Genomic DNA, 9,867 nt, shown 5'->3' with positions numbered 1-9,867 from the left:
TGGAGATTTGGGGGTTCAAGGAGTTTGGGATGGAGATTGGGGGGGATGGAGATTTGGGGGGATGGAGATTTGGGGGCTCAAGGGGTTTGGGATGGAGATTTGGGGGGATGGAGATTGAGGGTTCAGGGGGTTGGGATGGAGATTTGGGGGGGTGGAGATTTGGGGGGGTGGAGATTTGGGGGTTCAGGGGGTTGGGATGGAGATTTGAGGGGGTGGAGATTTGGGGGTTCAGGGGGTTGGGATGGAGATTTGGGGGGTTGGGGTGGAGATTTGGGGGTTGGGATGGAGATTTGGGGGGATGGAGATTTGGGGGTTCAAGGGGTTTGGGATGGAGATTGGGGGGGGATGGAGATTTGGGGGTTCAGGGGGTCAGGATGGAGATTTGGGGGTTCAAGGGGTTTGAGATGGAGATTGGGGGGGGATGGAGATTTGGGGGTTCAGGGGGTCAGGATGGAGATTTGGGGGGTTCAAGGGGTTTGGGATGGAGATTGGGGGGATGGAGATTTGGGGGTTCAGGGGGTCAGGATGGAGATTTGGGGGTTCAAGGGGTTTGGGATGGAGATTGGGGGGGGATGGAGATTTGGGGGGATGGAGATTTGGGGGCTCAAGGGGTTGGGATGGAGATTTAGGGGGGTGGAGATTTGGGGGGATGGAGATTGGGGGTTCAGGGGGTTGGGATGGAGATTTGGGGGGATGGAGATTGGGGGGTTCAGGGGGTTGGGATGGAGATTTGGGGGGGTGGAGATTTGGGGGATTGTGGGGTGGAGATTTGAGGGTTCAGGGGGTTTGGGATGGAGATTTGGGGGGTTGGGGTGGAGATTTGGGGGTTGGGATGGAGATTTGGGGGGATGAAGATTTGGGGGTTCAAGGGGTTTGGGATGGAGATTTGGGGGGTTCAAGGGGTTTGGGATGGAGATTGGGGGGGATGGAGATTTGGGGGTTCAGGGGGTCAGGATGGAGATTGGGGGAGGTGGAGATTTGGGGGGATGGAGATTGGGGGTTCAAGGGGTTTGGGATGGAGATTTGGGGGGGATGGAGATTGAGGGGGATGGAGATTTGGGGGTTCAAGGTTGGGGTGGAGATTTGGGGGGAAGGAGATTGGGGGTGATGGAGATTTGGGGGGACGGAGATTTGGGGATTCAAGGTTGGAGTGGAGATTTGGGGGGTTGGGGGGTTTGGGATGGAGATTTGGGGGGATGGAGATTTGGGGGTTCAAGGGGTTTGGGGTTTGGGATGGAGATTTGGGGGTTCAGGGGGTTTGGGATGGAGATTTGGGGGATTGGGATGAATGTTGGGGGGTTCAGGGGTTTGGGATGGAGATTGGGGGGGTGGAGATTGGGGGGGGTGCAGATTTGGGGGGATGGAGATTTGGGGGTTCAGGGGCTTTGGGGTGGAGATTTGGGGGGGTGGAGATTTGGGGGTTCAGGGGGTTGGGATGGATATTGGGGGTTTGGAGGGTTGGGATGGAGATTTGGGGGTTCGGGGGATTTGGGATGGAGCTTTGGGGGGTTGGGGTGGAGATTTGGGGGATGCAGATTTGGGGGATGCAGATTTGGGGGTTTGAGATTGGGGTGGAGTTTTGGGGGGTGGGATGGAGATTTGGGGGGTTCGGGGGGTTTGGGATGGAGTTTTGGGTTATTTGGGTGCTGGTTTTGGGGGTGTCGAGGCTGTTTTGGGATGTCAGGGCTGTTTTGGGGTGTCTACGCTGGTTTAGGGAGGTGTTTTGGGGGTTATTTGGGGGCTGTTTTGGGGTACTGGGGCTGTTTTGGGGGGGTGTTTTTGGGGCTGTTTCGGGGTGTCGGGGCTGTTTCGGGGCTGTTTTGGGGTGTCGGGGCTGTTTTGGGGTGTTTGGGGCTGGTTTGGGGTTGAGGCTGTTTTGGGGGTGCTGGGGCTGGTTTGGGGCTGTTTTGGGGCGCTGGGGCTGTTTTGGGGCGCTGGGGCTGTTTCGGGGTGCTGTGTTGGGGGGGTCTCAGCCCGTGTCCCCCCAGATCGTGCTGCCCCCCCACCTGGAGCGCGTCCGCGAGAAGCTGGCGGAGAACATCCACGAGCTGTGGGCGCAGACGCGCATCGAGCAGGGCTGGACCTACGGGCCCGTGAGTCACCCCCAGAGCACCCCCAGAGCACCCCCAGACCCCCGAGACCCCCCAGAGCACCCCAGACCCCCGAGAGCCCCCGAGATCCCCAGAGCAACCCCAGAGCACATAGAGACCCCCCGAGCACACAGAGCACCCCCAGACCCCCTGAGACCCCCCAGAGCACCCCCAGACCCCCGAGAGCCCCCGAGATCCCCAGAGCAACCCCAGAGCACATAGAGACCCCCAGAGCACCCCTAGAGCACCCCCAGACCCCCAGAGCACCCCCTGAGACCCCCCAGAGCACCCCCAGACCCCCCAGAGCACCCCGAGACCCCTTAGACCCCCAGAGCACCCCCAGAGCACACAGAGACCCCCAGAGACCCCCCAGACCACACAGAGCACCCCCAGACCCCCAGAGCAACCCCAGACCACATAGAGACCCCCAGAGCACCCCAAGAGCCCCCGAGATCCCCAGAGCAACCCCAGAGCACATAGAGACCCCCAGAGCCCCCAGAGCACCCCCAGAGCCCCCAGAGCACCCCCCAGACCACATAGAGACCCCCCAGACCACATAGAGACCCCCAGAGCACCCCCAGACCACATAGAGGCCCCCCAGACCACATAGAGACCCCCAGAGCAACCCCAGACCACATAGAGACCCCCTAGACCACATAGAGACCCCCGGAGCAACCCCAGACCACATAGAGACCCCCCAGACCACATAGAGACCCCCAGAGCACCCCCAGACCACATAGAGGCCCCCCAGACCACATAGAGACCCCCAGAGCACCCCCAGACCACATAGAGACCCCCTAGACCACATAGAGACCCCCAGAGCAACCCCAGACCACATAGAGACCCCCCCAGACCACATAGAGACCCCCTGAGACCCCCCAGAGCACCCCCAGACCCCCGAGAGCCCCCGAGATCCCCAGAGCAACCCCAGAGCACATAGAGACCCCCAGAGCACACAGAGCACCCCCAGACCCCCAGAGCACCCCAGACCACATAGAGACCCCCAGAGCACCCCCAGAGCCCCCTGAGACCCCCCAGACCACATAGAGACCCCCAGAGCACCCCCAGACCACATAGAGACCCCCAGAGCACCCCCAGAGCACATAGAGACCCCCCAGAGCACACAGAGCACCCCCAGAGCACCCCCAGACCACATAGAGACCCCCCAGACCACATAGAGACCCCCAGAGCAACCCCAGACCACATAGAGACCCCCAGAGCACATAGAGACCCCCAGAGCACCCCCAGACCACATAGAGACCCCCCAGACCACATAGAGACCCCCAGAGCACCCCCAGACCACATAGAGACCCCCAGAGCACCCCCAGAGCACATAGAGACCCCCCAGAGCACATAGAGACCCCCAGAGCACCCCCAGACCACATAGAGACCCCCCAGACCACATAGAGACCCCCAGAGCACCCCCAGACCACATAGAGACCCCCCAGACCACATAGAGACCCCCAGAGCAACCCCAGACCACATAGAGACCCCCTGAGACCCCCCAGAGCACCCCCAGACCCCCGAGAGCCCCCGAGATCCCCAGAGCAACCTCAGAGCACATAGAGACCCCCAGAGCACACAGAGCACCCCCAGAGCCCCCTGAGACCCCCCAGACCACATAGAGACCCCCCAGACCACATAGAGACCCCCAGAGACCCCCAGAGCACACAGAGCACCCCCAGAGCCCCCTGAGACCCCCCAGACCACATAGAGACCCCCCAGACCACATAGAGACCCCCAGACCACATAGAGACCCCCCAGACCACATAGAGACCCCCAGAGCAACCCCAGACCACATAGAGACCCCCAGAGACCCCCCAGAGCACCCCCAGACCCCCGAGAGCCCCCGAGATCCCCAGAGCAACCTCAGAGCACATAGAGACCCCCAGAGCACACAGAGCACCCCCAGAGCCCCCTGAGACCCCCCAGACCACATAGAGACCCCCAGAGCACCCCCAGACCACATAGAGACCCCCCAGACCACATAGAGACCCCCAGAGCACCCCCAGAGCACATAGAGACCCCCCAGACCACATAGAGACCCCCAGAGCAACCCCAGACCACATAGAGACCCCCTAGACCACATAGAGACCCCCAGAGCACCCCCAGACCACATAGAGACCCCCAGAGCACCCCTAGACCATATAGAGACCCCCAGAGACCCCCCAGAGCACCCCCAGACCCCCGAGAGCCCCCGAGATCCCCAGAGCACATAGAGACCCTCAGAGCACACAGAGCACCCCCAGAGCCCCCAGAGCACCCCCAGACCACATAGAGACCCCCAGAGCACCCCCAGAGCACATAGAGACCCCCCAGACCACATAGAGACCCCCAGAGCACCCCCAGAGCACACAGAGACTCCCCAGACCACATAGAGACCCCCAGAGCACCCCCAGACCACATAGAGACCCCCCAGACCACATAGAGACTCCCAGAGCAACCCCAGACCACATAGAGACCCCCAGAGACCCCCCAGAGCACCCCCAGACCCCTGAGAGCCCCCGAGATCCCCAGAGCAACCTCAGAGCATATAGAGACCCCCAGAGCACACAGAGCACCCCCAGAGCCCCCTGAGACCCTCCAGACCACATAGAGACCCCCAGAGCACCCCCAGACCACATAGAGACCCCCCAGACCACATAGAGACCCCCAGAGCAACCCCAGACCCCCGAGAGCCCCCGAGATCCCCAGAGCAACCCCAGAGCACATAGAGACCCCCAGAGCACACAGAGCACCCCCAGACCACATAGAGACCCCCAGAGCACCCCCAGACCACATAGAGACCCCCCAGACCACATAGAGACCCCCAGAGCAACCCCAGACCACATAGAGACCCCCAGAGCACCCCCCAGAGCACCCCCAGACCCCTGAGAGCCCCCGAGATCCCCAGAGCAACCCCAGAGCACACAGAGCACCCCCAGAGCACACAGAGCACCCCCAGACCCCCAGAGCACCCCAGAGACCCCCTAGAGCACACAGAGCCCCCCCAGAGACCCCTTAGACCTCCTAGACCACATAGAAACCCCCAGAGACCCCCAGAGCACCCCCAGACCACACAGAGCAACCCCAGAGCACACAGAGCCCCCAAGACCCCCAGAGCACCCCTAGAGCACCCCCAGAGCACCCCCAGACCACACTGAGCAACCCCAGAGCACCCAGAGACCTCCCAGACCTCATAGAGCACCCCCTAAGACCCCCCAGACCCCATAGAGCACCCCCAGAGCACCCCCCAGAGCCCACAGAGAAACCCCAGAGCACCCCAAGACCCCCAGAGACCCCCCAGACCCCCAGAGCACCCCCAGAGCGAGACCCCCTGAGACCCCCCAGAGCACCCCCAGAGACCCCCCGAGATCCCCAGAGCACACAGAGACCCCTTAGACCCTCCAGACCACATAGAGACCCCCCAGAGACCCCCCAGACCACATAGAGACCCCCCAGACCACATAGAGACCCCTGAGATCCCCCAGAGCACACAGAGCACCCCCAGACCCACAGAGCACCCCAGAGACCCCCCAGAGCACACAGAGCACCCCCAGAGACCCCTTAGACCCCCCAGACCACATAGAGACCCCCAGAGACCCTCAGAGCACCCCCAAACCACATAGAGACCCCTCAGAGCCCCCAGAGCACACAGAGCACCCCGAGACCCCCAGAGCACCCCCAGGGCACACAGAGACCCCCAGAGACCCCTTAGACCCTCCAGACCACATAGAGACCCCCAGACCACATAGAGACCCCCAGAGCACCCCCAGACCCCGCAGAGCATCCCCAGACCCCCCCAGAGCCCCCTTAGACCCCCCAGAGCCCCCTTAGACCCCCCAGAGTGACCCCAGACCACACAGAGTGACCCCAGACCACACAGAGCACCCCAGAGCACCCCCAGACCCCCCAGAGCACCCCCAACCACACAGAGCACCCCCAGACCCCACAGAGACCCCCCAGACCCTACAGAGACCCCCAACTCCCCCAGAGCCCCCACAGAGCCCCCTTAGGCCCCACCAGAGCCCCCCCAGACACCCCTGTTTGCTGAGCCGGTTCTTGGGTCCCCCCCATTGGTTTTGGGGTTCCCCCCGTGTTTTGGGCTCCCCCTCAGGTTTTGGGCTCCCCCTCAGGTTTTGGGGTGCCCCAGGTCCGTGATATCAACCGCCACCTGCACCCATCTGCTGAGCTGGTTTTGGGGTCCCCTGTTGGTTTTGGGGTCCCCCATTGGTTTTAGGGTCTCCTCTGGGGTTTTAGGGTCCCCCTGTGTTTTGGGGTCCCCCTCAAGTTTTGGGGTCCCTCAGGTACATGACGACAACCGCCACCTTCACCCCTGTTTGCTGAGCCGGTTCTCGGGTCCCCCATTGGTTTTAGGGTCTCCCCTGGGGTTTTAGGGTCCCTCTTGGGGTTCTGGGGTCTCCCCCGTGTTTTGGGGTCCCCCTCAGGTTTTGGGGTCCCCCCAGGTCCGTGACGACAACCGCCGCCTGCACCCCTGTTTGTTGAGCTTCCACGACCTCCCCGAGCCCGAGCGCGGCTACAACCTGCAGATGTCGGGGGAGACCCTCAAGTGAGGGGGGGGCCAGGGCACCCCAAAACTTTGGGGGGGTCGGGGGGTGGTGGGGAAAGGAGCTGGGGTCGGGTTTTGGGGATCCCCCCTCTCCCCTTGCTGTGGCGCCCTAAGCTGGGCTGGGAAGGGGCAGGGGTGGGTTTTGGGGTCCTTCCCAGGTTTTGGGGTCCCCCCCTGTGTTCTGAGGTCTCCCTCAGGGTTTTGGGGTCTCCTCATGTTTTGGGGTCCCTTCCAGGGTTTTAGGGTCCCTTCCAGGATCCCGGGGTCTCTCCCTGTGTCCTGGGGTCCCCCCTGTGTTTTGGGGTCCTTCCCCAGGTTTTTGGGGATCCCCCCTGGTTCTGGGGTCCCTCCCTGGGTTTTAGGGTCCCCCCTCAAGATTTTGGGTTCCCCCCTGGATTCTGGGTTCTCCCCCAGGGTTTTGGGGTCCCTCCCCATGCTGTCCCCCCACCATGGGTTTTGGGGCCCCCCCCCGTGGATTCTGGGGTCCCCCCCATGCTGTCCCCCCACCATAGGTTCTGGGGTCCCTCCCCATGGGTTTTGGGGTTCCCCCCCTGCTATTCGCCCCCATGGGTTCTGGGGTCACTCCTCGTGGGTTCTGGGGTCCCCCGTGGGGTTCTGGGGCCCCCTGTGGGTTCTGGGGTCCCCCCGTGGGGTTCTGGTGCCCCCTGTGGGTTCTGGGGTCCCTCTCCCTGGGTTCTGGGGTCTCTCCCCATGCTGTTCCCCCCCATGGGTTCTGGGGTCCCCTCCCCATGGGTTCTGGGGTCCCCCCCGTGGGTTCTGGGGCCCCCCATGGGTTGTGGGGTCCCCCGTGGGGTTCTGGGGTCCCCCCCGTGGGTTCTGGGGTCCCTCCCCCTGGGTTTTGGGGTCACCCCCCCTGCTGTTCCCCCCCATGGGTTCTGGGGTCCCTCCTCCTGGGTTTTGGGGTTCCCCCTCTGCTGTTCCCCCCCATGGGTTCTGGGCCCCCCCGTGGGTTGTGAGGTCCCCCCCGTGGGTTCTGGGTCCCCCCCGTGGGTTTTGGGGCCCCCCATGGGTTCTAGGGTCCCTCCCCCTGGGTTTTGGGGTCACCCCCCCTGCTGTTCCCCACCGTGGGTTCTGGGGTCCCCCCCATGGGTTCTGGGGTCCCTCCTCCTGGGTTTTGGGGTCCCTCCCCCTGCTGTCCCCCCTCCCATGGGTTGTGGGGTCCCCCCCGTGGGTTCTGGGGTCCCCCCCATGGGTTCTGGGGTCCCCCGTGGGGTTCTGGGGTCCCCCCCGTGGGTTCTGGGGTCCCTCCCCCCTGGGTTTTGGGGTCACCCCCCCTGCTGTTCCCCTCCATGGGTTCTGGGGTCCCTCCTCCTGGGTTTTGGGGTCCCTCCCCCTGCTGTCCCCCCTCCCATGGGTTGTGGGGTCCCCCCCGTGGGTTCTGGGGTCCCCCGTGGGGTTCTGGGGTCCCCCCCGTGGGTTCTGGGGTCCCTCCCCCTGGGTTTTGGGGTCACCCCCCCTGCTGTTCCCCTCCATGGGTTCTGGGGTCCCTCCTCCTGGGTTTTGGGGTTCCCCCTCTGCTATTCCCCCCCATGGGTTCTGGGCCCCCCCGTGGGTTGTGAGGTCCCCCCCGTGGGTTCTGGGTCCCCCCCGTGGGTTTTGGGGCCCCTCATGGGTTCTGGGGTCCCTCCCCCTGGGTTTTGGGGTCACCCCCCCTGCTGTTCCCCACCGTGGGTTCTGGGGTCCCCCCCATGGGTTCTGGGGTCCCTCCTCCTGGGTTTTGGGGTCCCTCCCCCTGCTGTCCCCCCTCCCATGGGTTGTGGGGTCCCCCCCGTGGGTTCTGGGGTCCCCCGTGGGGTTCTGGGGTCCCCCCCGTGGGTTCTGGGGTCCCTCCCCCTGGGTTTTGGGGTCACCCCCCCTGCTGTTCCCCCCTGTGGGTTCTGGGGTCCCCCCATGGGTTCTGGGGTCCCTCCCCCTGCTGTCCCCCCTCCCATGGGTTCTGGGGTCCCCCCATGGGTTCTGGGGTCTCCCCCATGCTGTTCCCCCCCGTGGGTTCTGGGTTCCCCCCTATGGGTTCTGGGGCTCCCCCGTGGGTTGTGAGGTCCCCCCCGTGGGTTCTGGGTCCCCCCCGTGGGTTTTGGGGCCCCTCATGGGTTCTGGGGTCCCTCCCCCTGGGTTTTGGGGTCACCCCCCCTGCTGTTCCCCACCGTGGGTTCTGGGGTCCCCCCCATGGGTTCTGGGGTCCCTCCTCCTGGGTTTTGGGGTCCCTCCCCCTGCTGTCCCCCCTCCCATGGGTTGTGGGCTCCCCCTCGTGGGTTCTGGGGCCCCCCATGGGTTCTGGGGTCCCCCCCGTGGGTTCTGGGGTCCCTCCCCCTGGGTTTTGGGGTCACCCCCCCTGCTGTTCCCCCCCATGGGTTCTGGGGTCCCTCCTCCTGGGTTTTGGGGTTCCCCCTCTGCTGTTCCCCCCCATGGGTTCTGGGGTCCTCCCTGTGGGTTGTGAGGTCCCCCCCGTGGGTTCTGGGTCCCCCCCGTGGGTTTTGGGGCCCCCCATGGGTTCTGGGGTCCCTCCTCCTGGGTTTTGGGGTCCCTCCCCCTGCTGTCCCCCCTCCCATGGGTTGTGGGCTCCCCCCCGTGGGTTCTGGGGTCCCCCCCGTGGGTTCTGGGGTCCCTCCCCCTGGGTTTTGGGGTCACCCCCCCTGCTGTTCCCCCCTGTGGGTTCTGGGGTCCCCCCATGGGTTCTGGGGTCCCTCCCCCTGCTGTCCCCCCTCCCATGGGTTCTGGGGTCCCCCCATGGGTTCTGGGGTCTCCCCCATGCTGTTCCCCCCCGTGGGTTCTGGGTTCCCCCGCTATGGGTTCTGGGGCTCCCCCGTGGGTTGTGGGATCCCCCCCATGGGTTGTGGGATCCCCCCGTGGGTTTTGGGGCCCCCCGTGGGTTTCGGGGTCCCCATGGGTTTCGGGGCCCCCCTCACCCGGTGTGCAGGACCCTGCTGGCGCTGGGCTGCCACGTGGGGATGGCGGACGAGAAGGCGGAGGAGAACCTCAAGAAGATCAAGCTCCCCAAATCGTACGTTCTGGGGGGCTCGGGGGGGGGCAGCAGGGATTTCGGGGTTCGGGGGAGGTTTTGGGGCTCGGGGGGCTCACGGGGTGCCCCCCAGGTACACCATGTCCAACGGGTACCTGCTGGTTTGAGGGTCCCAGTTTGGGGGTCTCTGGGGGTCCGTGGGTCTCTGGGGCTCCAGGTGGCTCTGGGGGTATCAGGGGGCTTTGGGG

The 9,867-nt window shown here is 64.7% G+C and overlaps 1 protein-coding gene across 1 annotated transcript in view; it reads left to right on the top strand.

Moving 5' to 3' along the window:
* Positions 1 to 1,988: 1,988 nt before the first annotated feature.
* Positions 1,989 to 9,867, top strand: part of LOC308052480 (ryanodine receptor 1-like) — a gene marked incomplete at both ends in the record, with an annotated part of 91,430 nt that continues 83,551 nt past the window's right edge. The window contains 3 exon segments of the mRNA XM_080364556.1: positions 1,989 to 2,093; positions 6,536 to 6,639; positions 9,578 to 9,661. Of these exon segments, the coding sequence (XP_080220682.1) occupies positions 1,989 to 2,093; positions 6,536 to 6,639; positions 9,578 to 9,661 (293 nt within the window).

The sequence above is a fragment of the Nesoenas mayeri genome (genome assembly GCF_963082525.1).
Source record: "Nesoenas mayeri genome assembly, contig: SCAFFOLD_123, whole genome shotgun sequence".
Classification (NCBI taxonomy): domain Eukaryota; kingdom Metazoa; phylum Chordata; class Aves; order Columbiformes; family Columbidae; genus Nesoenas; species Nesoenas mayeri.
The sequence above is the reverse complement of the archived record's forward strand: the minus strand, read 5'-3'. Positions and strand labels throughout refer to the sequence as shown.